Here is a 27,289-nt window from a genome sequence, read left to right on the forward strand (position 1 = left end):
CTTCAGGTTTTTGGGGGATGTTGCTAAGTCCGGGTCAGATAACAGGCAACCCAAGCGCAGTAGATGTGCACGGTGTCAGGTCTCGCAGCAAGCTATCAAATACAGCGCATTTCTCGGCTTTTAACAAAACGCTATACGTCACCAGGTGTTTCATCAGATTCGAGGTGTTGCCTCCTTTGCACAGTATCACCTTAAAGCACTTCTTGCAGGCTGCTGAGTTTGCATCTTTTGCTGTGAAGTACAGCCAGACTTTTGACCGCTTCACCTTGGGCATTTTTAATATGTAGCTCTGCTCTAAAAGAACGTACGTACCTGGGCCCGCCTACTACGCTTGCAAAGGTAAAATGATTGGCTGGAATCCAAAGTGTGTGACATCTCAGGAAAAAAAAGCACCGAAATAAAGCACTGAAATGTGCGCTGCTTTTCGGTTGTGTAATCTCATTTACACACCGGTGCCCATCCCTAGTCGTGAGTTCTCAGAATCGGCTCTTTGAGCACAAGAATGACAACATCACAGAGCGCAAGTTTGATAACATCATGGAGAAGCTCACGGCTCTCCAACGGGAGATTGAGAGACCAGTGTTGGACTGTTAGAACTGCTTTGAAATTCATATGAGTTGTTCGCACTAAAGTAAAAAGCACCATCACTTCATGCGGATACCCTTTCAGCGCCAGCTGCGGTCTCAAGGCTGGAGCCGAACAAAAACTCCCTGATAACGACTGTGTTTAGTCTGTTCCTTCCCATTCTGTGCAAGGCCACCTGGGTTGGCTGGAAGACTGTTTACTTAGCCTGGCAGGGCGAAGGACACTGTCCCAGCTGAACTCTAGATACACACACACATACATATACACTGATATGCACACACTCATCTCCCCTCCCTTTCCAAACGCCTTCGATGCTTGTTCCCTCCTGGGGAACACGGCAGGTCTGAGCCCGCGTTGGAATGGTAGCGCTGGGAAGGATGACTGCTGTGTTTGCTTCGGATTACTCCTCACCGCCCACCCGACCCTGTGGCTTGTCACGTGTTCCATAATGTTGTGCTGTGGACATTTATGTGCTTTTTTGTGCACAGGAGTTTTTTTGTTTCCTGTTCTCATGCTGTCCTCCCTTTTTTCTGTAACGCTACCGATCTCCGACCTGTATCCCCATGTGATGTCTGTGTTGTGTGTGTAAGGTCGGGGGGGAGGTGTCCTATTTCACTGCAGGGCAACCTGCACGTGGCAAACAAAGCCTTGATTGATTGATTGCTACTCTGGGAGACTGAGATAACTAATAGTGCTGCCTGTTGTGCATTTAGCTTCCAAAACACGTTATTCATGGTTACATACAATTTTAGACTGATGTGGGCCAAAGCCTAGCATAGCCTGTAACATTATTATGACGGACACATTTTATGAGTTAACTTGGCTTTAAGTGACTTACAGGTTTCTTTGAAAAATACTTTCTTATATCCAGGTTCTTCCTTTTTGCTGCCATCCTCCTCTCCTCCTTGCAGGTCCTCGCAGCGCAGACTTGCAGCTCCTAAAACTAAATAGAGCTCCCTGAAAGGCACAGCCAATCACATTGGCCATATTTGTCACATGACGTAGGATTATTGGTGGGGACAATTCAATAATCGCTGGATATTGGTGGGGACATGTCCCTTACGTCCATGCCAAATCTACGCCCTTGCATCCTACCTAAGAAGCTTTCACTATTTTCTGTTTACTGAAGGAAAAAATCTAAATACATTATTCCTGCTTTGTAAAACAATTACTCAACAAGGTACCCCTTCCCTATTGGTGTTAGAGTTTACCATGCCAGCCAATCTAAAAAATCATATGGCAACATGTGGTACTTGGTTGTTTAGGGAGAAGGGGAAGTTTTAGCAGTGACAAGCGGGCGAGCGAAAGAAAGAGAGAGCGAGTTTTCATATGTGAGACATTAGTGACGTTTAGTGTGTTTGGAGGCTGTAGTTAGTGTGTTGTGTAGTTATTGTTTTGTATTGTGTGTCAGTTATACTGCTGAATGTCACATTTGCTCCAAAAAAGCCACCAAAGGCAGATTCCAGTGTAAACACTGTTCCCACATGGAAAACAGGACTGATGCACCTCCTGTTGTCAGACCTGCAGGGTTTAGGCCTGTGCTGCTCTCCTCTGTCTTATACTGAACACAAACTATTTTTTGGACTGGCACAAATAAATTGTGTGCCTTCTTATTTGATGCAGAACACCTGATTGTTCTGTAAATAGATTTAAATGGTTATATAAAAAATGCCTGAGGCCTTGGCTGCATTTTTAGGTAAATAATACCATATAACTTTGTTGTTTGCAAAACTTGTGCATAATTTTTAGAAACGTACAATTTCTATTTGCATTTCAATTTATGAAAATGATTCGTTAAACATGTTTGTGGGTTTTACAGTAAAAAAAATAACTTTTTTCTATTTGGATTTTGAATTTTTTGTCTGAATTTAGATCAATTGTGCTAATATAGTATACCAAAATGAAAAATAACTAAAATTTCAGATATTTGAGGTTGTGCTGAAAAAAATAATACCAAACAAGGCAAGATAAACAGTTTTTAAAGGTGAAATATAGAGGTAAAATCAAAAGTAGTCAAAAACGGCCAATTATACCCTGGACCCCAGAGGGTTAAACCCTTGTGCAGCACCATGTTTTCTTGACAACAGGACACAGTGGTGTATACTAACCTGAAAATTGCGCCCAGTGTTTTATTCAGATTTCATGTGAGCCCCTCTGTCTGGTTTTCGGGTCCTGTGGTAACCAATTAAGGAAAATCCTGGATGCTCCCCTGAAAACAAACCAAAAAAAAAAAAACCACTCTTTTCTCAGACAGCAAGGATTTTGGTCCTCCCCGTGATCGCCGTTGTTTTGATGTACATTTAAGGTAAAGCCACGCGTGTTTTCGTCGGTTACGCTGTTTAAAAGGCTGAACAGAAAGCTGCATCCTTAATTCATCTCATGCGTGAAAGGTTTTATTTAGCCGTCCCCCCCTCCCCTCCTGCTCCTCTCTCTGTGTGTCGCTGGAGTATCCAGCCATTTTATAGCCCGCCTACTTTCTTTGCTAGACTCCCAACAGAATCATCGGTTCTGTTGTGTTCTAGCATTTTTGGGCTGTGGACTTTTTTTCTCCCGGAAGTTGGAATGCGTAAATATTATGATCAGTGGACAGCGATGATTAGCGGATGGATGGAGCTGCTTCCTATACCGTCCATATGTGACTCTGCGCTGCTACGTGTCCTTCTCGTGATCGTGTCTCTTCTATGTGCTGATATAGAAGGTATTTTGTAGTGACTAGGCTACGATGAACTGAATTTGAATGTTGTATTTATCCACTGCAGCTCCTTATTATCACATTCACGCTTCAGAGATTTGGCTCACAAGACATGGCGTCAATGTGCGCTGCAGGGTCTTATTATTATTATTATTATTTTTTAAACGACCTTTGTGGTTCATAAAAGTGAATGGTGGTGTATTATCAATTATTATCTATTTGTTACATGTGCATATTTAACTTGAAATTGATGGTTTCTGCTTGTAATTTCAGTTTGTGTTAATACAATAAACAGTAGTTCTTTGTTCATGGACGTGCTGTATAATTAGTAGCACTACTCTCTTCCTCATATGCCCTCAAGAATGTTGCTTATTGTTCATTTTTCATATAATGTTATTTATAAATCAATGAGAGAACAGATGAATCCAAGCAATGGCCTAACAGGATGGTCACATGTTACTGAACTACAATACAGAGTTTTTATGTAGCTAACTGTAACTGAGACTCTGAAGCAGCTGGTTGATCAACTGAAAAACACCAATGCTGTGTTTGATATTCTCCCATCACGCATTGTTAAGGGCTGCTTTGATGTAATTGGAGCATTCTGTTCTTAATGAATTTTTCTCTACTCTCTGGATCTGTCCCACTGGCCTTTAAGCATGCTGTAGTCCAGCCTATTCTGAAAAAAAAGAATCTTGATTGTTATGATCTTTTGAGCTATAGACCAATCTCTAAGCTTCTGTTTCTGTCCAAGATCCTGGAGCAACTAGTTCTTTCTCAGCTTCAGGCATATTTAGACGCGAACAACATTGCAGAGAAATTTCAGTCTGCCTTTAAGCCATGGCATAGCACTGAAACGGCCTTGCTTAGAGTTCTCAATGACCTTCTTGTAAGCACTCACTCTGGACGTTCTGTGCTCCTGGTTTTATTGGACCTTTCCTCTGCTTTTGATATGGTCGATCATAACATTCTTCTACTAAGACTTGAGCATACTATGGGTATAAGAGGCACTGCCCTCAACTGGTTTAAATCTTATCTTGCTGACAGGTCTTTCTCGGTTAATTTGGGCAACTTCTCATCTTCCTCGGTACCTGTACGCTGTGGTGTGCCTCAAGGATCTGTATTAGGACCTATTCTCTTCTCACTATATCTGCTCTCTCTTGGAGCAATTTTTGAGAAGTCTAATATTGCCTTTCATTGCTATGCTGATGATATACAGATTTATTTTGAGATTACTGACGATCTTGCTATGTCCTTTCACTATTTTTGTGAATGCATGCGTGAGGTTAAAGATTGGTTCAAGCGTAATTCTCTTGTCCTGAGCGAAAAGAAAATGGAGATCGTGGTGTTCGATAGTAAAATCCCCGCGACCAATTGTGTGCTGCTCTGATGCCTTTTGCTAGCTCCCCTTCTGATTATGCCAGTAATTTGGGCATATTACTGGATAGCTCATTTAAATTTGACAAGCAAGTGTCTGCTGTTGTGAAGTCTAGTTTTAATCAGCTGCGCCTCATTTCTAAGGCTAAGCGCTATATTCCACACAATGACCTGGAAAAACTTATTCACGCATTCGTGACTTACAGGTTGGACTACTGCAACTCTCTTTACATTGGCCTTTCCTCCTCCCTTCTCGTTAGATTGCAGACTGTCCAGAATGCGGCGGCACGCCTTTTGACAGGTAGCAGGAAGTTTTCTTCCATCACTCCTGTTCTTTCTGGCTTGCACTGGCTACCAGTTAAGTACCGTATTCAAGTTAAAATACTACTTTTCACTTACAAAATTATTAATAATTTGGCGCCGAGCTACCTCAATGAGCTTCTCAGGTTACACACTCCTGTCAGAGCACTTAGATCTGCTACCCAACTTCTTCTGGAGCAACCTCGTTCTTGGCTGAAATCTCGCGACGACCGTGCGTTTGCTGTAGCTGCCCCAGTCTTATGGAACAATCTTCCTGTTGATATTCGGGCGTCTGACTCTATGTCACTGTTTAAATCACGGCTGAAGACTTATTTATTTAATCTTGCTTTTCCACCAAGTAACATTTGGTGTGCGTTGGTACATTTTTATCCGTTATGCTTGTTAAATACTTTTATATATTATGATTGTCAAGGTTTTATAATTGATACGTGCCAGGTCCTTTCTCTTTTCCCTCCCATCTCCTTTTTCCTATTTTATTTTTCCTCAAGCACCTTGGTATACCCTTGGTTTTTTAGTGTGCTTTATAAATAAAGTTTATTATTATTATTATTATTATTAACTATGTAACTATATAAGGGCATGGTGAGGATGCTGGAGAATATTGTTTTCATTCCTCTGTTAAGAGTGGAGGTGGGCGCATGACTACGCACATAACCTTGACTGGCTTACATGGAGTTGAAGAAAATAAGCTGTGTTACGTTACCAGACATCTGTGTATTTTCTTATTTTGATCATTTGATGAACAAAATAAGTTTAAAGCTTGAGTAGATTTAACACCACAGAAACTAGTTATAAATATTTTTCATAGTTATTTTTCAATGTCTAAACAGCTTAATTTCAAAATTTGTTTGAAAGATGAAGCATACACACACACACACACACGCAAAAACAAAAGAGTTCATCACACTTTGATATGAATGTACTTGGATTCTCTTTTGTTTCTATTTTCAGCTCTGCCTTAATCACGTTTTCTGTTCTTTACAGCTCTCCAGGTGACTGGTGGAAGTGTGACAGTGAAACAAGGAGGTACTGCTATCTTATTGTGTTATGTCACTGGTACCAATGATGACCTGACACAGATTACCTGGCAGAGGAAGACGAGAGAAAAACCTCACAATGACAATTTCCTCACTATCCTACCCAGAGAGGGAGTGCAGTTTGTCAATGGAGGTGATGATCGATTTAAATATATCGGGAATTTTAACAACAATAATGGAACACTCCAGTTATCCAATGCTGCCCTGAAGGATGAAGGCAGCTACACGTGCATCTTCACCTTGTTTCCCAGTGGAAATCAGAAGATTGAGATTCCTCTAAACGTGCTTGGTATATAAAAAAAACAACAACTTTATTTAAAATATTGTGGGTGTTTGTTTGTGAGACAGACATTTTACCATGTTGCTCGCATGTTGACTAATTGTGTGCTGTAACTCTCCTAGTGCCTCCTTTCACAAGCGTCAAGGACAATCTTCCCACTTTGGGCACAGAAGAGGTTTTATTTGCTACCTGCACAGCTGCTGGATCGAAGCCTCCTGCAGAGGTGAGGTGGCTCACTGGTGCTTTGGGAGACAAAGTGAGGACGACGGCAAACTCCACCCAGTATGACAACGATACAACTACCACTGTCAGCTCGTTGTTTGGTGTTCCTACGAGAGAGATTAACGGTCACCAGGTCCAGTGTGTCATCAGCAGTGACTCTCTGTCTAAAGAAGAGAGTCTGCTCTTCACTATACAGGTCTACTGTGAGTGTCAGCTGCTCATGTAGTTTATTATTTGTCTTCTTTTGTGTTGCCGTTGACTGAAGAACGTTAATTATTTAATCAAATATTAAAAGTACACAGGCACACCCAGGATTAACTGATTAAACTGCAACTGCAACTGCAAAGCAATACTATAGAACTTACTTACTTGTTACCAGTTAATCTTTATTATCTACTAATGCAACAGAAATATTTTCATAAATTATGGATAAAATAAAAGTAATAGCTGCACTTTTTTAAAACTATACCCTGCATCTTTGGTTTGAACAAAAGCAGACATAAACCTCATACTTCTAGGTAGCCTTTAGTGTTAAGAGTTGACATGGTTTTGCTTTTTTTTTCTTTGTTCATGAGCTGATTTATTGTTTTTCCCAGTATGGATACCAGCTTTATCCTTGTTCTCATGCTACTGTCATTCACTCATGTTGTCACAATAGCTGGATAAAGATTTTGCGAAAGATGAGACGAGTAATGGAACCTGATCTGTGTCCTGAGACAGAACCACCCAGTTCAGCTGAAATGCAGAAAACTCAGTAAAGTTGTGCATCAGTGTGTGTATCAGCACGGCTTTGGTAGGGGAAAAGTAGAACTAAAACGATGTATCTTTAATCAAAGTCCAACTGTGTTTTTTTTTTTACTTACTAGCAGCTGTATATTCCACATCTACACTGCTTGTGTGAAATAATGTGCATCCCTTTTTGACACCAGTTCGATAATTTGAATCTTGAGAGCATCACAAAATGAATAATGTCTACCCAGAATTTGGATATTTCAGCTGCCTTGAATGAGTTTTGTTCTCGGTAAGAGTGCAGATGTTCAGGTTAAAAATTAACTCTCACCAGTTGAGGCAACACCACGGTGCACAGACCAGCTTAAACCTGTTTATAAAGATTAACAATGACTTCATTTGTTTGAGATCCATTCAGCACACATGGGAAATGGCAGAAGGTGAAGCAAAAACACTAGAGACTGTTTTCAAAGCATGCTCTTCCAGTATTGTAGGTTCTTTTTTTAAATGACACAGTTCGTCTGTGGTGTTATATTTCTGGTTGAAATCCTCATAAAGGCCATGCTTTTAAACAGAGCACCAACATGCTTGAATGTGTACAAAATGATCTCTGCTTGAAACTAAGTGTAAAGTACCCAAAATGCATTTCTTTGTTTTGATTTAAATATATATGAAAAGTTGTTTGATCTTATTAAGATGTACTCAGTTAAAAAAAAAAAAAAAAAAAAAAAAAAAAAAGATGTACTCAGTTAAGAATTAACACAGGTCTCTTGTTCTTTCTTTCTTTTTGCAGTTTCTCCCACAGAAGTGAACATTAGCGTGATTTCAGAGGACTCGTTCGAGTGTGTGACAGAAGCCAAACCAAATGCAAACTTTACCTGGAGCAGGTAAAGTAGTTTGAATATTGGTTCCAGTTGAAATATTTCATTTCATGGGAGTGGTAATAATAAAGGCACTGAGTCTTATATAGTGCTTTTCTTCTCTCCTGGAGCATTCAAAGCGCTTTATACTCACTCTTTCACATAAGCAGTTTCTTCTATGCTTTTTAAGTGCTCATTAGTTAACATTTACACACCAATGGATGCAACTTCTTAGTATCTGGTTAGTATCTTGCCCAAGGATATATGGCACTCAGACTGGGGGAGTCAGGGATCGAACCATCAACCTTCCATTCAGTAGATGACCTTCTCTACCTCCTGAGCTACAGCCAACCCCCAGGAAATAATGTTATCACCAAGCACATGACACGTGCTTGGTGATAAGAAGCACATGTCATGCAAAGCAGTTTCAAAGAGACATGAGGGTTACTTCCAAGTCTCACCTGCATCCATCCACTCAATGTCCTCCTCGACCATAATTTATAAAACATACATGTTTAGCTTTTAGCACAACTCACTTTTTTCTGCCCTCTCTGTACATTTCACGTTCAGGTCTCGTTCATGTTTTTCAGATCCGGCCAGTCTTTGCTGGAGTCTTCTGTCAAAATAGACGGTGCAAAGCTACAACTGCTGAGCCTGACCTCTGATATAAATGGCCTTTATCAGTGTGAAGCATCTAACACATATGGAAGTAAACGTGGTCAGCTCTATGTGCATGTGGCATCAGGTGAGGTCAGCTTGGTTTTAGCTGTGCAGTTTGTCCAAATCTTTTTGAACTGGTTCCTGATTTTGGGGGATTTTAGCTTTTGTGGATGTCGTTTCATTCTGATCTTGTTCTGTGGACTTCTTTCAAAAGAAATAAATAGAAACTTAAATATCTACTATGAGAGTAAAATGATGGACTTCTGTAGGCACTCCACCCACATCCAAATTAGAGGTTAGGAATCATTTGTAAGCAAATGGCTTAAAGAAATGATTGCCTTTGTTACGGCCGAGAGGGCCAGGCTGTGGGTGTGGACTCAAATGTGAACACAGTATTTTATATACAGTGCCTAGTTAAATTACAAAGCAGGAAACTATGAATGCTATGAACTGTGAAAGCTATGAACTGAAAACTATGAGGCCAAACTATGAACATGAAACTTACCTTAGAGCCAGCCAGGGGCGGAGCGGGGGTATGGCTTACTGGGCTTAAGCCCGGGTTGTTTTGTCAGAAGCCCGGGGTCTTTTGGAGTGTAATTTTTTCATAGTTAGATGCCTGGCTGACAACTGTATAAAACAAAAACTACACACAATATTCGAAGCACATAGTGCACACTGTGGGAATTTACGACTGTGCGTGAATCCCCCCTGATATTGGTATGATCCGAGCTCAGACACTAAGCGGGGGGCGGGGCAGCTGCTGCCTGCGAGTGCGCTGTTGGAGAAACGCAGCCAGGCAGACAGAGGAGAACTGAAGTTCGACCAGGTACCAAAGCAAATCATTCCTACTGTACAAATAATGTAAATATGACGGTGCATCACGAAAGATTGATATCAAACTGATCACTTGACCAATATTACGTTACTCGCTCTTCAAGTGAATCAACAAATGGCGAAATGAAAAGCCGAACAACAACAAAGCTGTTTCTTTAGAGAGTCTCAGCTTACATGTGTTTATTTCATATTTTCAGTTGTTTCCCTCCACGGCTAAATAAATCGGTTTCAGTAATGCACTGATATACAAGAATGGACATAAGGGGCTTCTTTCAAAGAAAAACTCAGGTAGATGTTATTTTATATATTATGCTTTGTATGTTGTTCAGTATAAAATAAATAAATATTGAAATATCTTTTGAATTAGTTAAATGTCAGAATAAAGAGAGACAGAGCTTCTATTTTTTTTATCACTTTCATCAAATTTAGGAGTACATGTACACTAAGTTTATTGTTAATTAATAAGAAACTGCAGACGATTCCATTCTGAGCTGAAGAAGCTTCTGATAGGTTCGTAGAGTCCATGTGAGTAAACTGGTGGCACAGCTGTGGATGCATATAAGGCAAAACACAGAGCCTGTTTCTGTGACATGGGAACATCAAGAGATGTCAACAAAACACCAGGAAGAGAACTGTGGAGCTCCATAAGTGTGGCTCAGTTTGAATACAATTTGGTGCCATTTGCAATTAAGAAATACAGACAGTTTCTCTCTTTACTCTTAAAGTTAACAAATATGTTTTTATATTTATCAACCTAAAAAAAAATAAACATTTAGTCTAATTTGATGTTACAATTAAAAAAGTGTTTGTGTGTAAATATCTGGTTTCAACTGTATATTTGATGATTGTCAGCACAAAGAAGGAGAGAGGAACACACAGAGAGAGGTGAAACAAGAGCAGGTGAGACTCACATGTTAGTCAAATGGTTGTTTACCAGAAGTATCACCGTATCACAGGACCTCATGTATCTCGTACCTAGTGTTTCTTTTTAGGTTTACTATTTTTCAAATTCTATATTTATTAAGTTCTGCAGGCTTGTTTGCACAACAAGACTAAATAATTATATAAACTTTTCTCAATCTAAATAGTGGACTTTGGTAGAATTAAAAAATAAGTGTAGTGCAGGTCTATGATGATTTTTAGTGCTGCTATCATCTAGTTCTGATTCTGGTTCTGTCTTGGTTAAGTCCTCAGTAGTCCTGATTTTGAACTGTTGTAGTCCTGTTTTAATTCCGGATCAGTTCTGGGTCTGGTTGAATTGGGGTTTAGTCCTCGTGTCTTGATACAGCCCTGATTTTGTTCTGCCTTGCTGCTTAATTAAAAACCTAGCTTAAGGTGTCCTGTATATGTGATATATTTTTTTCCTATATGAAGTCATTCTTTTTTGAACAAAACTCAAAACAGAGCCTATTAATCTTTCAGTCATTTCTACCTATTCTACCTATTCTAAAAAAAAAAAAAATCCCACATGCATACTACCCTTTAGGGCTAAGCCCCAGGTGTTTCAAATGTCTGGCTCCGCCTCTGGAGCCAGCATAAAACAGACAAGTAAATGGATGACTAATGCTCCACTCAGTGCAGTACATATTACTCAAGTCAGTTCTACAATTTAAAACTTAAAGCATGTCTTAAATTAAATATACAGTGGAACCCCAGCTTACGAAGACCCCATTTAATGAAAAATTCAAGTAACGGCAATATTTCTGCCCGTGGCAAAATGCCCACTTAACGAAATAGATAAAATAGAAAATTGTAAAAAATTTAATTAAATTCCATAATGTTATGTACATGTACACGTATGTATGTATGCATGCATACGTATGCTTTCTTCAACCTCTGCCACCTCCTCCTCCACTAGGAACTTTGTCTTCAGCCAGCATCGCCTCACTCAAAAGGCGATGGAAAAAGGTGCTTCGACTTACGAAAATTTTGACTTACGCAAGACCCCCAGGAACGAATTAATTTCGTAAATCGGGGTTCCACTGTATTCTGTTCATGGCCATATAAGTTTCTTATGCCTCAGACTGTGTTAGTCTGAGAGATTTTGAATGTGCAATGGGTGCATGTAGTCTTCTTTCGGCTGCCCTCCTTAGAGAAGCTAAGAAGAAATACTTTAAAGAAAGAAATAAAGTCTGGCTCCTTAAAAATAAACTATAAGGAAATGAGGGTTGGCTCAAGAATTTTGCTTATTTTTTTCAGACCATTTAAATCAAATCAAATCAAATTCAAATTTTATTTGTCACGTACACAGTCATACACAGTACGATATGTAGTGAAATGCTTGGACAACTGCTCGTGACCTAAAGAAAACAAAAAAGGAAAAGGCTATGAATAAGATTGGAAATAAATATGAAAAATTAAAAAGGGTAAATTTAACTAGGAAGGAATAAAATATAAATTAAGGTTAAAAATGAAATAACTGTACAACACAAATTAGAATGAAGGGTAAATTTAACTGGGAAAGAATAAGATAAAATATATAAATTAAAGTTGAAAATAAAATAACTGTACAACAAAATACACAATACACAATATAGAACTATATAAGAATGTATGAAGAAATCTAAATATAAATAAATATATACACAATAACAGCAGCTGTACAAGTATTAACCGGAAATGAAGAATATAGTGACCAGTGTTGTGCAAAAACAATGTCCAGAATGTCCAGTGTGTGTGTGTAAGAACCATATGTGTGGGTCAGTACTGTGTGGTGGTGTGATTGAGAAACCGTATCGCCTGCGGGAAGAAGCTCTTCCTCAGTCTCTCTGTGTTGGTCTTCAGGGAGCGGAATCGCTTTCCTGACCTCAGCAGAGAGAACAGTCTGTTGTTGGGATGGCTGAGGTCCTTCACGATCTTCCTGGCCTTGGTCCAGCACCGCCTGCTGTAGATTGAGTGCAGGTCAGGGAGCTCGGAGCGGATGGTGCGCTCAGCTGACCGCACAACCCTCTGTAGAGCTCGTCTGTCCTGCATGGTGCTGTTCCCGAACCAGGTTAAGATGTTTCCCGCCAGGATGCTCTCTATGGTGCACGAGTAAAAGTTCCTGAGCACCTTGGAGGGCAGTTGGAAGTCTCTCAAGCGTCTGAGGTGGTAGAGACGCTGTCGGGCCTTTTTCACCACGGTGTTGATGTGACAGGACCATGACAGGTCCTGCGTGATGTGAACTCCGAGGTATTTGAAGCTGTCCACTCTCACCACTGGGCACTCGTTGATGACGGGGGTCTGGTAGTTCCTCTCCTGCTTAGTGCTGAAGTCCACTATCAGCTCCTTTGTCTTACTGACGTTTAGAAGGAGGTTGTTCCTCTGGCACCAGTTCTCCAGATTCTTAATCTCCTTCAGGTAGGCCGTCTCGTTGTTATCAGAGATTAGGCCCACCACGACGGTGTCGTCAGCAAACTTGATGATGGTGGTGGAGCTGGTAGTGGCCACACAGTCATATGTGTACAAAGAGTACAGCAGGGGGCTCAGAACACACCCCTGGGGGGCTCCAGTGCTGAGAGTGGTGGAGGCTGAGACATGTCCGCCCATCCTTACTGCCTGTGGTCTGCCAGTTAGGAAGTTGGAGATCCACTAACACATAGATGAGCTGAGTCCCAGATGCTCCAGCTTGGTGGTGAGTGTGGAGGGAATTATGGTGTTAAATGCAGAGCTGTAGTCTATGAAGAGCATTTTAACATAATTCCCCCTTCTAGTGTCCAAGTGAGTGAGTGATGTGTGGAGGAGATGAGAGATGGCATTGTCTGTGGAACGATTTGGACGGTAAGCGAACTGTAGTGGGTCCAGTGTGTCTGGTAGTGAAGAAATGATGAAGTCTCTGACCAGGCGTTCAAAGCACTTCATCACTACTGAGGTGAGGGCTACAGGGCAATAGTCATTGAGAGAAGCAGGGTGGGGTTTCTTCGGGACAGGAACAATGATGGACTCTTTGAAGCATGTGGGGATCACCGACTGAGATAAAGAGATGTTGAATATCTCAGTGAACACAGGAGCTAGCTGGTATGCGCAGTCTCTTAGGATACGACCTGGGATGCCGTCTGGTCCTGCTGCTTTCCTGGTGTTCACTCTTTTGAAGGCTCTCCTTACTTCATGCTCGGAGATGACGAGCACGTTTCCGGTGCTGGCAGTATCTTCCTGTCTGCAGCCGTTACCGCCGTTAACACTAGCATTGTTGGAGACCTTAGCTGCAGCCTCGAAGCGAGCATAGAAAGTGTTCAGCTCGTCTGCCAGAGTCACGGCCGCGTTCGTCATACCGGTTGTTGGTGCTTTATAGTCCGTTATTGTCCTTAGTCCCCGCCACAGGCTCCTAGAGTAACTCTGTTGGAGTTGTGACTCTAGTTTCCTCCCGTAGCGCTGCTTCGCCTCTTTCACCGCCCTCCGCACGTTATATGCTTTGTACGGGTCCATGTCCCCCGTTGTGAGTCCCGTGTTGTAGGCAGCGGTGCGGGATCTCAGAGCGTCGCGGATGGTTTTATCCACCCACGGCTTCTGGTTGGGAAACGTTGTGATAGTCTTTGTCTCCACGGTATCATCCGCTAGTTTCCCGATGAATCCCACAACCGCTTCCGTAAACACGTTGACGTCATCGTCTGAGCTGTTTCTGAACATGCCCCAGTCTGCGTCATCGAGTGCGTCCTGTAACGCGGCCACCGATTGATCCGTCCAGCGCGCGACCTTCCTCTGAACCGGAACTTCCTGTTTCAGCCTTTGTTTGTATTTTGGCATGAGGAAGATGGCGGCGTGATCAGATTTGCCAAACGGAGGGCGGGATTGTGCCTTGTAGCCGTCCTTGACCGTAGTGTAGCAGTGGTCCAGTGTCCTTTCACCCCTGGTGGGGCAGGTGATGTGTTGATAAAAGTTCGGCGCTGCGCGTTTGAGGTTGGCGCTATTAAAGTCCCCCGTCACAATAAGCGCAGCGTCCCGGTGTTGTGTCTGGTGCTGTGTGAGTGCCTCATGCAGCTCGCATAAGGCGGTGACCGTGTCCGCTTGTGGTGGAATATAAACAGCACTTACAATGACCGATGTAAATTCCCGAGGTAGATAAAAAGGACGACACATGATGGACAGTAGTTCCAGATTTGGTGTGCAGGAGCGTGTGAGAGGAACAACGTTCGCACTGTTGCACCAGTTGTTGTTCACCATTAAACACACGCCGCCTCCCCTTGACTTCCCCCGAGTCCCGTGTCCTGTCCAAATTTGCCTTATGCATTCTCATCTTTCATGCTAACCTCCATGTCCTCTTTTATTACATTCATGAAACGTCAGTGTTTCTCTTTTTCTTCTGCCTGGGAGCTAAATATTCAACATCTAAAATATTCACTCTCCCTCCTCTGCACACACCCAAACATCTTAGTCTCTCTAATTTTGTCTTCAACCTTAGCTTTCCCTCTGATTTACTAATTTCTAGTCCTGTCTATCCTGTTCACTCCTGATGAAAATCTGAGCATCTTCAGCTCAACATCCTGTATTTTTTTTTTCAGTGCCACTATTTGGAAACCATATAGCAGTATCATAGCGGTATCATCTCGTAAACCTTACCTTTCACCCTTGCTGCTGTCCTTCTGTCACAAATCACCCCAATATGTTTATCCACCCACTCCACACAGCCTGCACTCTCTTCTTCACTTCTTTTGTGCATTGTCTGTTGCTTTTGATGCTAGTTTTTACAGCTTCAGTGTTACATCTGTCTTCTTCTCATTTACACACATCACATATTCTTTCTTGCTTCTACTGGCTTTCATATCTTCTCTTCAGTCCGTACCTCCATCTCTTCGAGTTGACTTCCAACTCCTCCCCTGCGTCACTTAGTACAGATCACACTGTTGTCTGCAATGATCACAGTCCAAAAAGACTCCTGTCTGACCTCATCTGTCAGAATATCCATTACCATTGGAAACAAAAAGGGGCTCAGAGCTGATCCCTGATGTATTCCCACAACCACCCTAAACCCATCTGTCATCTCTGTCGCATATCTCACTGTCTCACTGTCCTCATACATGTTCTGCAACACCTTCACATGCTTCTCTGCCACTCCTGACTTCCTCATGCAGTATAAGTTTCTTTCTTGGGTCCCTAACATATCCTTTCTTTAGATCCATAAAGACCCAATGAAACTCCTGCTGGCCTTTTCTGTACTTCTCCATCAACACTCTGAAAGAAAACATCTGTAGTGCTCTTTGGCATGAAGCCATACTGCTGCTCATCTCTCATCTTACTTACTGTCATGCTCCAGGCTGAGGGCAATTGATGGTCATTTTATAGTTCTTCCTTTTCCAAATATTCACACCAGCAGTTGTCACCTTCTCACTAAACTACTTGCTGATAGCCTTGTAATCCATTACAGCAGATCTACAGTCTTGTCCATGATGTCCTTTGATAGCTCTTTGGTCTTTCCCATGGTGCAGAGTTGGAAAAGAAGGAACCAATTCTGTGGTTTCTTCAGTTTAGGCCGTTGAAACCAGAATTCTGGCTATTTGTTCTGGACTTCAGGTTGATATTTTGTCTCTTACCATTAAAATGAAACTACCATAAAAATTAGAGACAGTTCATTTCTTTTCCCGAACTGTATCAGACAGCTTTCTCACACCTTTCCCATCTTCTCTTCCTTTATCTTCACCCAAGACTAGAAAAGTTTTTGCCAGAACATTTTTGACCAACAGTACCAGAAGTGATCATTGTTAACCTGCCCTCAACCTACACGAGCTACATGTTTGATTTGTGTATGGTATATGTTTAAGTATTGTCTGAGTCATCTCAATATATGAAACATAAAACATAAATGCCAGATAATGTAATTCTCATTATATTCTTCATTCTTGTGTCCCTGCAGGATCGTGCTCTGCTGCATGGGCCTTACTTGGTGTTTTTATATGTGTTTTTTTCCTGAGCATCGTTGGGGCTGCAGTATGGTACTTTTATACACATGAAGATCAAAGGTACTTCATACATTAACTTGCATGTATCCAATATGTAGAATAATATTTAGTAGACCTGGCTTTAAAGCATGTGGACCTACTGTCCAAACTGAAGTATAGTAGAGTATATGTCTTTATTTATATAGGAATGGCCTAATTGGCAATTTTGATACTTTCTGTGGGGCAAAAAAAGTGTACTAGTTAGCGTGTTACAATAGACATTTTAGGCTAGATTTCATTTAGCGAGAGGGAAACGGAAGACTAGTTTGTGAACAATGTTTTTTCCACAGATGAAACTAAGTAAATCTGGTACCAAAATAGTAGAAAGGAAAAGGATGGAAACATAAAAAAGGATAATCTGAGAAGTACATATCCTCTTTAAAACACAGTGAATTTAGTCTCATAAAATGTTAATCTCAATGATTTCAATCAATATGGAGAATATGATTATTTAATGAGTATTGAGTGATGTTTTTTTTTTTTTATTAAAAAAAGTTGTATTGTACTGTCTCAGGTGATGCACCTAAATTACTGCATCGCTCTAAAATCAAAAGTGTTTCCAGACAATACATGATGCACTTCTTCGGACAAGCTCCTCGTTTGCCATTTGTCTTTGTTTTGCATATTTGGGTATCTGTCTTTTAACGTCGGGTTATTCATGCACTTGTTTGTTTTATTTCAAATCTATTGTGGTGGTGTTGGAGGGGAAACTGAACATTTTGAATTATTGTCCCAAAAATTCCAGGCGTAGGTTTACACTTTTTTGGCAGCGTGTCCCAACAAATGAACCAGCTGGTAACAGTGCAGCGCAACAAGAACAACATCAGATGGAGGTCAGTAACAGTTAATTCATTGAAATGTGCCATTGTTGTTTTCATTTCATTTTTGTTCCAGTCAAAATTAAATTTCTCTTTACAAATATTTTGGCGCTATTTACTTGAATGTAAAATTATGTTATGCAGTTATTGCAGATATATTGGTAGTTTTAGTTTTGTACAAGTAATTTTATTAAATCTGCCCTTCTTCAAAAGTAAATCTTTTTAATTATTAATGTGTGCATTGAGTATTGTAGGAGTTTTTTTTTTTAAATATGCAGATACACTGAAAGTCTTTGCATGTTCAGATGAAATTACATGCCGTTTTAAACAAATTCTCTTATATTGTTTACTTCAGTAATCTCTGTGACAGCTGTGGAAGCAAAGGATGAGCAATATCTGGGCTGAATGCTCGACCAACATGTCATTCTAGAGTCAGCTACTAAATGAACAGATGAAGAACAGGTGGAGGTACTTGGTGTCCGTTTATCTCTCTGCCCCACTTTTGTTTATCATGTCTTAGTTTTTAATGAAGTTTCTTTATTGCTTTTTCTTGTACTGCCATGGCATTTAGGTTCTACCTTGACATACCAGCTCTGGCTAATATGAATGGCAGTTTTTCTGTGACATTTATATCTCCTGATAACACAAGCCGTTAAGCTACTGAGGATTTCAACCCACAGGGCTTCTGTTTAAAACAGTGTTATCAGTGTTATCAGTACACCACAGAGCCTCACACAGATAATAGGTTCAGACGGCACAAACAGTCAAGTGAAGCACACCGTCTGATTACCATATAGTACATAACACTTGAAAAATAGAGCCCCACCCTTGTTAGTGCACGGCAGATGTTTTGCTTGGAAATCTAACATAAAGCAACATACAAAGAAATTTGAAAGAAAAAAAAACGTATTTTAAAAAATCATAGTGAGGTTTTGTTACTGTGTTGAATTATTGGTTGTTTCGTTTTGTTTTTTTAATTAATTTGAAGAAAATCAAAGGTCTTCACCCTTGAAATTTTTTAATTTAACTGTAAAAAGCAGTACGTTATAGCATTTTACAGGAGAGTATAGTTACAAAGGTCACATTTCTCTCATTAATCATTAATCTTAATGACTGTATTAACTTAGATTACATGCTGGTCAATGTTTAATGTGAAACTAGAACAGAACACCAAAGCATACACACTAAAATGCTGGAAATTCTGTGGTGGTACTCAACACACTGCAGTTTAAAAGTCTGCTTCAGCAGGAAAGAAAAGTTTGAGAAAATTAAACAAGCTATTTATGATTTTATAGTATTCACACACGTAATAAGTTATTAGTTCGATGTTATCTTCCTATTTTCGCTCTTTGTCATAATGTGCAGTGTGAGGAATAATAAAAAACAGCGACTGATCAGCAAGAGTAACCAATTGATACAGAAGTAAAAGCAAAGATTTGTCAAGGTGTAGGAAAGAAGTATTCCCTACATCCCCCTTCATGAATCACCACCTTATCGCGGTGAAGGGGTTTGCGTGCCTTTCTGATCCCAGGAGCTGTGTTGTCGGGGACAGTTTGTCCCTGGTAGGGTCTCCCAAGACAATTTGTTCATGGGTAAAGGGCCAGACCAAGTGTGATTCAAAAGAGTTCGATGATGAGAAGTTACTTGACAAAATCTTGGTTACCAGTGCCCCTTCATAAGGCCAAACATGGTCAAGGAGCTATTTTTGGAAACACCCATTATTCATGGGTCCTGGCTGACCCCAGTTACTCCAGTGAACCCATCACCTGCTGGACGGGCCATAGTGGTCCAGTGTTACGTGGATCAGGTGCTAAAACTGGTTTGTGATATACGGTGATAATCAAGTGTTCCTTTTTGAGCAGTGTACTTTGTTGAGTATCATACATAATGAGAAAGGTTTTCTAAAATGTCCGCTCAGGCAAAACAAGCTTTGTTAACGATTTGTAACTCCAGCTGCTGTAGGTAGAGAGCAGTGACCAGTCTATAAAGTCACACTTCATACATGGATTTATGAAATTTATTGCTAATTAACAAACATTCATTGTTTTATGATTAGATTTTTTCCCACCAGATTTGTCATAGACTGAAATATTATGTGATAGATCAGAAGGTGGGCGTATTGTGTGAGGATGTTAGCGTGATGTCAAGTTGAAAGTAAAATTTTAATCATATTCCATGTTTTCAAGTGTTAAGTGCTTATTCTAAATTATTATCATTGAATTCGGGGGGGGGGGGGGGAGTTGTTTTGTTTTTAATGTTCTAGTGTTGTTGATTCACAGTTGCCATTGTCTCACTGGTCATGATGGTACTTATGTGAATGTTTCAGTATAAAACTTTTTACAGTTTTAAATAGTCAAGCAAACTGCAGCTATTAATAATTGCTACAAAACAATACCTCTTTTTATACTTTTTAGAAGTGTATTCTGGTACTGCCTAAAGTTTTTGTATTAAGCTGCTTCACTTTTGTAAAAGGTTAATTCGCATATTTAACTGCTGTTTACAAACAAGCTTGAAGGGGGCCACAGCAGCGTGTTGTTTTATACTATTTATATTTTAGGATAGAAACTGCTGACTCATCTTGTCTGGATCTTGTTGCTAAATCTGTTTTTAGATTTAGTAATGGATGTAAAGATATTCTTTGCCTTTTTCCTGCATACTGCTGAATATTGTAAATTTAGTTACATAAATTTTTCATCCTTGTTAGCATTAGCAACGCTTACATGTGTATTTTAACTCTACATACATATATATTATTCATCAGATTTTTTTTCTTTCCTTTAAACCTAAAAATGAAGACATGACACTTTATGGTTTTAAACCTTTTCAGAAAGTAAGATCATTAAAAATTTTTTCATTTTTAAAGTATATCCATGCACCGTACATGATAACAGTGGTTCTCAAGCTGTGGAACATGGCCCCACTCGTGAAGCATCATGGAAAAAAAAATATATATATATTTTTTTTTTTGTAAAGCCTAGTTAATTTCTCTGGAAAGTCGGCTTTTAACCTCCTAGGACCTGGCGTCCACATATGTGGACATCACATTTTGGGTTATTTAGACCAAAATACTCATTTTTGCTCTACAAGGGCCTGATATCCACTTATGAGGACATTATACTGCCACTGTTCTATCAAAATTTTAAACAAATATCTTCATATGTGGCTTTCATTTTTCTTAGAAATAAAAATCAGGTTAAAAAAAATATCTGGTAATTCTTTGTTTTTACATTCATCGGGTCCCAATCAGCCCAAATATCAAAGAGAAATTAAAACTGCATGACGTGGAAGAGTTCGGGTCTTAGGAGGTTAATGCTGACTTTGAACTAAAATTCATCTTGTACCTTTTTGATTTGTTAATGAGTAATTAATTACTTAACTAATTACAAACTCCTTGATGTGGACACTAAACTTTTTTTAATTATTGAATTTCATTCATTTAATTTTTCCTTTGTACAGTGGGGCATGTCAGAAAAAGTTTGACAACCACTGTGCTAAAGCATTACACGGGTAGGTTTCCATGTTGTTAGAAAACTATTTACCACCATTAATTATTATTATTAGTAGTATTATTATTTAATACTGTATAGCCTGTACGGCTGTCTCAAATGGCTGTCTTAATGCTGACAGGAACATTAACCACCTGGTGTTTTTTTTAAAGGTTGAATAAACTGAACATTTGAAACAAATTGAATGCATCCAGAGAATGTTAAATCTTTATCCCGATTGCCAGGACAAAAAATTTCTCTGAATTGTGTGAATGAATTGTATTCATCATTTTGATTTGAATTAGTTTCTGTAACAACTGTTTATTATTTGTTCTTTTGTCATTACATTGTTATAACTATTTATAATTTGTATGCTTTAAATAACATGCAGTATACCTACTCTGACAGTCCAGGCTGCATTGATATAAAACTTGATTATTATACAATTAATACACAAGTAAGACAACTGGCAAACTGAATAGGTTTCCTGCAGTAGCATTGTGCTAATAACTCTCACAGATGTTAATGTTGCATTCCTTTCTTTTAGTTCAATAAAAATCAATTAATGCCCAAATGTCCTTTGCTGAAAAGCTGTATCACTGTACCAGCGTCATCCTCTTCACAGCACATTAACTGAAATTGGTTCCCTATAGAGCAAGTGCACAGGAAAAAAATATATTTGTTTGATTTTTTTTCTTTATGTCTGCCTGGCGTGCAGGTAACTGAAGAAATTTTATTAACACAAGTAATGACATAGTTATAGCTGTAATGTAATTATTGTAATTACTTACCACAGTAACATGTTACAAAAATGTCATGTGATTACAGTAAAAGACGAACTAGGACTCCAGAAGAACAGGAACTTGATTTGCTGCAGAGATGTTAGACAAATTTTGTTATGACTCAGATTCTCATTTCTCACAAAGTGTTCTCTGTCATGTCTTTGCTTTTCCATGTTTTGTTTTTTGTTCTTGTTTTTGTTCTTGCTATTCCTTTTTTATGTACTTAAAATTAGGTGTTTTAGGAAGACCTTAATTAAAGTATACAGGACAGACACCACTTTGAGAGGATTAATTAAATCTGTAGCCTCTGATTCTTCTGAAAATGCCTGATGGACTTTAAATATCAAATTGTTTGTGACTGAGATGTTTTGCTGTTTTGTTTTTTATTTATTTTTTAATGAAAATTTAATTGATCATACATTTGGCCGACATGTTTTGGATTAGCCTGGTCTGGATGATCTCTCTTCTTTGGACTGCAACTCTGTGCAGTCCAATTCAATTAAGACACGGAGATGAAGGCAATTCTATAATTAATAGAGTCGAAGATAACTAAGAAAACAATCACATCATCTACTCGACACAGTAATGTTATATAATGTCCACAAGAGGTCACTGCAGACCATAAATTGGCTAAATGGCACATGCCTTATAAGTGACTAGCAGTGAGGCAAGAAAATGGCAAGCTAGCAACAGCTAAACTAAACAATAAACAATAGAAAAGTCCTTTAAATGCTGGATGTAATCATCATGGGAGATTCTGGCCACTGCTATTAACTGAGTACTAAATAATTAAATAATCCTACAAACATGGTATTAATATGCTGAGGCATAACTTTAACATGCACAAACAACTATAGCCATTATCATACCAATGAATCTGTTCAAGGGAATAACACTTACAGGTTCATTAACACACAATTAATCACACAAAACGGTGTTACAACTGCTATGCTTTGCTGCTGCTCCTTTAGACTCCCACTCTCCCTCTGCGTGCTGAGCACATGGCAGGGCTCGCAAAATCGCTAGCCTGACGTCCCGGAGCTAGCGATTTCTCCGTCGGACGACCAAAATCTATCTCAGCCCCGCCCGTCGGGCTATATGTTAACCTGACTGTGGGTTTCCAGCGTAATGTTATACAATCTGCCATAACCTCATGGCCACTTGTGTATATATATTGGCAAACCGGACGTCTACAGATTACAACAATTCAGTGCAGTAGCGGTTTTAGATACGGGCGAAACGGGCGGTTGCCCGGGGCGGCATCGTGGTGGGGGGCGGCATCACGGGCATCGGCAAAAAAAAAAAAAAAATGCTCGTACGCATGCTGCCCCGACGTCAGCCAGGGAATGGCATAGGCATCGGTTTTCTATCGCCCATTTGCTGGGAGTAAGGGCACCCTCCCTTTTGCAAGGTGTGCCTGCTGGGAGGAGAGGGCGGGGCGGCGGGGGATTCTCTGGCTGGCTGGAGCAGTATCTAATAATAATTAACTCGCAAAATAAAACAAAATAAAAACAAACCAACAAACACGAAAACACCAGACATTATGATACAGACTAATAATTTGCACCGATGTATTTTCGAAATTCTGTACACGAAAAGTGAGCGCGAGAGCCCTCAGTGCGCCTGCTTGGTGCTGAAGTCAAAGTAAACTTTATTGTCATCTCCGCTACATACAGTCCAGTATATAGAGAGACTAGACGACGAGGCTCCAGTTACAGCAGTGCAAGTAAACAAACAATATATATAAGAAGAGTAAGAAAATAAATATACACTTTAGGACTCGGGGTAAAGGGATCAATAACAATTTAAAATTTACAGTTTGATGATTTAAAGTCTCACACACAACCTGTCGAAAGGGGAGGGAGATCTGCTGCTTCCAAATAGAGCACATTTCATTTATAATGTTGTAAATCCAAGCCCATTATGCTACTCACCCCCTCCCCCCTGTGCTGAAACGTAAGCGTAAGCGAATCACTCACTCACCCCTATGGGCTCAAAATGTGGTCATAAATATTTTGTACTTGTAAAAAAGATTTGTACTTGTAAAAAAGATTTGTGTGTGCGTAAAAAAGAAAGATTTGTATGTGTAAAAAAGATTTGTGTGTGCGTAAAAAAGATTTGTGTGTGGACTTAGAAAAAAAACCCCTGCAAGTTACAAGTACGGATTTTGACCCTATTTTTCTTCCTTTCATCTGATTGGTCAATGTCATGTCAATCACAAATGTAACAATCCAATCAGAGAACAGATGGGTTTGGCTGTCGGAGGGGCGCTTTTTTGAACTGCAGGTCCTTGAAGGGTGATACAGTTTGAAGCTGGAGGATCGCTATATAAATATCCGATAGCAGCTAGGTCCCCTAACTTTCAGTAGCTGTTGAAAGGAAAAAGTTGTGGTATATCAGTGGTTAGAAATACCATTATTACTTTAGGATTAGTTTAACACAAAGTCAGGGCTGACCCAGGACCATTGCTGTGAGTCACAGTGCCCAGCATAAAAGTCCTTTCACATCGGACGCAGGATGTGCTGCTAATGCTAACTGCTAACTAAAAGCAAAGGATCCAGAATTTGTTACGCTGGCTGCTGGGCTCTGTAGGTTTTTGCAGCAGCTCTACCTGTACTAGATGCACCTGCTCCTTGTCTTTTCTATCTCTGACTTTATGTCCTCTACAAGAGTTTGGTTTTTTTGCTGGTTCTTCAAATGTTCAATAAAAACATGTATGCTAATTCATAACGAAGAAAGCTTTGTAATGAAGACTGTCATTTCCAAAACACTGCTCGCCCCCACCCCGGTCTGCAGCGCTGTTGAAAAGGCTGTGGAAGTCCCTGTATTAAACATGTAGACCTGTGACACAAAAATCACCAAACTCGGACGACCACAGACTGTTTTCCTTCGTGGTGATGAAGGAAAACGCTGGGTTGGTATGTAAAAGGGCATTTATTCCCTTCAAAGACCTGCAGTTCAAAAAAAGCGCCCCTCGACAGCCAAACCCATCTGTTCTCTGATTGGATTGTTACATTTGTGATTGACATGACATTGACCAATCAGATGAAAGGAAGAAAAATAGGGTCAAAATCTGTACTTGTAACTTGCAGGGGTTTTTTTTCTAAGTCCACACACAAATCTTTTTTACGCACACACAAATCTTTTTTACAAGTACAAATCTTTTTTACAAGTACAAAATATTTATGACCACATTTTGAGCCCATACACCCCCTCCCTCCTGTGCTGAAGCGTAAGCGCATCACTCACTCACCCCCTCCCTCCTGGTTCACAGCTTCTTCTTCTTCTTGGTTGGCAACCATTGTTAAGGCACATTACCGCCCCCTGGCTCACATTTCAGTGGACATTTAGATGAGAAAATATATATTTAACACATTTAAGGAAAATACTAATAAAATAAAAATAAACAAAATAAATGTTTATTAAGCAATTTTGATAGGAAATTGCTTAAATTTAGAAATGTTTTTGCTCTATAAAATAGTTGTTTTCTTTTAGAATCATTCATCTTAGCAGTAGGATTTACATGAAAAGAGAAACAAATTAAGTTTGAGTGAAAATGTAAAGTTTTTGCACTCTCTGGTCAACTGACTCAGTGAATCAAATGACTCAAAAAATGCGATTCACTTTGGTGAGTGACTCATTAAAACTCGATTCAGTAAAAAGAATCAAATTTACCATCACTAAACTGCACTGAACACGTTCCCAACCGGAAGTACAGATACCGAGGTGCATCATGGGTAACGTAATCTAAACAGTTATAGTGAACAAGCAGACTTTTAACAAGAAGGTTAGGAGTAATGGGATCAGGGTCCACAATGTCCGATGTTGCATAACCAAGCATGTCCACATAATAGTGATAATATGCCAAACGCATAGTGAGAGCTGCAGAGAGGATCATTGGTGTCTCTCTCCCCTCCCTCCAGGACATTTACAGCACCCGTCTCACTAAAAAAGCCCTTTCCATAGCGGCTGATCCCACGCACCCAATGCAAAGCTTCTTCAAGCTGCTGCCGTCAGGGAGGAGACTGCGGAGTCTCCAGGCCAGGACCAGCAGACTGAAGGACAGCTTCATCCATCAGGCTGTCAGGAAGCTAAACTCCCTCCCGATTCTGCCCCCCTCTCCCCTCTTCTCCACCACGGTCTCACTGAACTCTGTCACACACACACACACACTCACTCTCTGACGCACTCACTGGCCTGCTCCAGTCACTTTGTGGAGCATTGGACTGCTTAAGCATTGGACCTCATAAGCCTTTGTTGTTACACTATCTCTTACCGTACACTACTAAATCCCCATTTGCACTATTTGCCTATTTTGCACCACTATGCCTTCTTACTTGAATATTGTATATTGTATATTGCATAGCTTTTTTTTGTTATACGTAAAATTGTATTGTATTTATTTAAATTTATTTAAATTTTTACTTTTTAATTATTTTATTTGCATTTTTCTAATCACTAGGGTTTGAGAGTAACGCAATTTCTATTCTGTGTATGTCCTGTACATGTGGCAGAATTGACAAATAAAGTTGACTTGACTTGACTTGACTTGATAATTATGGATGATTAAAATTGTGATATTTAAAAAACACACACTGTTTCTTAAAGAACATAAATTAAGAAATAGATTATATTAGATTTATATTTTAAAGAGCATCCTAACGCACGGCATAACAACATGGTATGCAGGGTGCTCAGCTGCGGACAGGAAAGTACTGCAGAGGGTCATCAACACAGCCCAGAAGATCACTGGCTGCTCTCTGCCCAGCCTGGAGGTCACTGCAAACTCTCGGTACCTCAGCAGAGCTGGCAATATCATCAAGGACCACTCTCACCCCAGCAACCAACTGTTTGAACTATTACCGTCAGGCCGACGGTACAGGTCTCATAAAACCAGGACAAACAGATTCAGGGATAGCTTCTTTCCCAGAGCTATCACCGTAGTAAATAAGCACAAAAACAATTGAACCTATTCCATACCGTCACTGTCATTATATTATGCTGCTATTCATACTGTCATTATATTAATGCTGCTATCCTGTATATATTGTACATACTATTGTTTGAGTACTTACAATTGTTTTTTTGTACTTTTTATATTTTACATTTATATTTATTATTGAAACTTGCACCAAGGGAGTGGCACTCCAATTTTGTTGTACTCTGTACAATGACAATAAAGGCTATTCTATTCTATTCTATTCTATTAAATATGACAAAATGCTTACTTTACAGCAGCAAAATTATTTCTCTACAGTTTAAACATTTAATAAACTTTCTGCCTGCACAGAGTGGATATTCAAACATACATTATTTTTTTGTAATTATTATTTACTTTTGTATTCTTTTTAGAATAATAGAATAGAATAGAATAGAATAGAATTCAACTTTATTGTCATTGCACATGCACAGGTACAGGGCAACGAAATGCAGTTTGCATCCATCCAGAAGTGCTTTAGTGATATATTTTTAGCCAGGAAAAACATTTCACTGTATGTTGTACTAGCTATAACTACATGTGACAAATAAATATAGAATTGAATTGAATTGAGATATATTACAATATATATTAGCAATAATATAGATATGTGAGTATATTACAGAAATGGGTCTATTATGGTATGTTATAATGTACACGGTATGAAGTATGTTGTGAATATTCTATAACTATAAGTATTTACTTTATTATTATAGCA

The 27,289-nt window shown here is 39.6% G+C and overlaps 1 protein-coding gene across 5 annotated transcripts; it reads left to right on the plus strand.

Moving 5' to 3' along the window:
• Positions 1 to 3,037: 3,037 nt before the first annotated feature.
• Positions 3,038 to 26,136, plus strand: si:ch211-214p13.3 (nectin-4). 5 transcript variants are annotated; one of them, XR_003024923.2, is made up of 9 exons: positions 3,038 to 3,283; positions 5,960 to 6,301; positions 6,415 to 6,717; positions 8,037 to 8,130; positions 8,694 to 8,848; positions 16,424 to 16,529; positions 17,254 to 17,341; positions 17,682 to 17,794; positions 25,517 to 26,136. XR_003024923.2 is itself a non-coding variant. In XM_024805333.2 (8 exons), the coding sequence occupies exons 1-8, from the start codon at positions 3,148 to 3,150 to the stop codon at positions 17,682 to 17,684; spliced, it is 1,227 nt and encodes a 408-aa protein (XP_024661101.2). In that variant the 5' UTR covers positions 3,038 to 3,147; the 3' UTR covers positions 17,685 to 21,870. The 5 variants fall into 5 exon arrangements, 2 of the variants coding, with proteins under 2 accessions (XP_024661101.2, XP_076731011.1); XM_024805333.2 differs by lacking the exon at positions 25,517 to 26,136 and having other exon boundaries at positions 17,682 to 21,870; XR_013093476.1 differs by lacking the exons at positions 16,424 to 16,529; positions 17,254 to 17,341; positions 17,682 to 17,794; positions 25,517 to 26,136 and adding an exon at positions 9,795 to 12,998 and having other exon boundaries at positions 8,694 to 9,589.
• Positions 26,137 to 27,289: the final 1,153 nt, after the last annotated feature.

Source organism: Maylandia zebra, linkage group LG16 (assembly GCF_041146795.1).
Source record: "Maylandia zebra isolate NMK-2024a linkage group LG16, Mzebra_GT3a, whole genome shotgun sequence".
NCBI classification, from domain to species: Eukaryota; Metazoa; Chordata; class Actinopteri; order Cichliformes; family Cichlidae; genus Maylandia; species Maylandia zebra.

What these genes read in the sequence shown, in the direction of transcription:
- si:ch211-214p13.3 (XM_076874896.1), top strand. Translation starts at nt 3,148, where the DNA reads ATGCGTAAATATTATGATCAGTGGACAGCGATGATTAGCGGATGGATG. An exon ending in GATTCCTCTAAACGTGCTTG is followed by an intron (nt 6,302 to 6,414) that starts GTATATAAAAAA and finishes TAACTCTCCTAG; the next exon opens with TGCCTCCTTTCACAAGCGTC. An exon ending in GCAAACTTTACCTGGAGCAG is followed by an intron (nt 8,131 to 8,693) that starts GTAAAGTAGTTT and finishes CATGTTTTTCAG; the next exon opens with ATCCGGCCAGTCTTTGCTGG.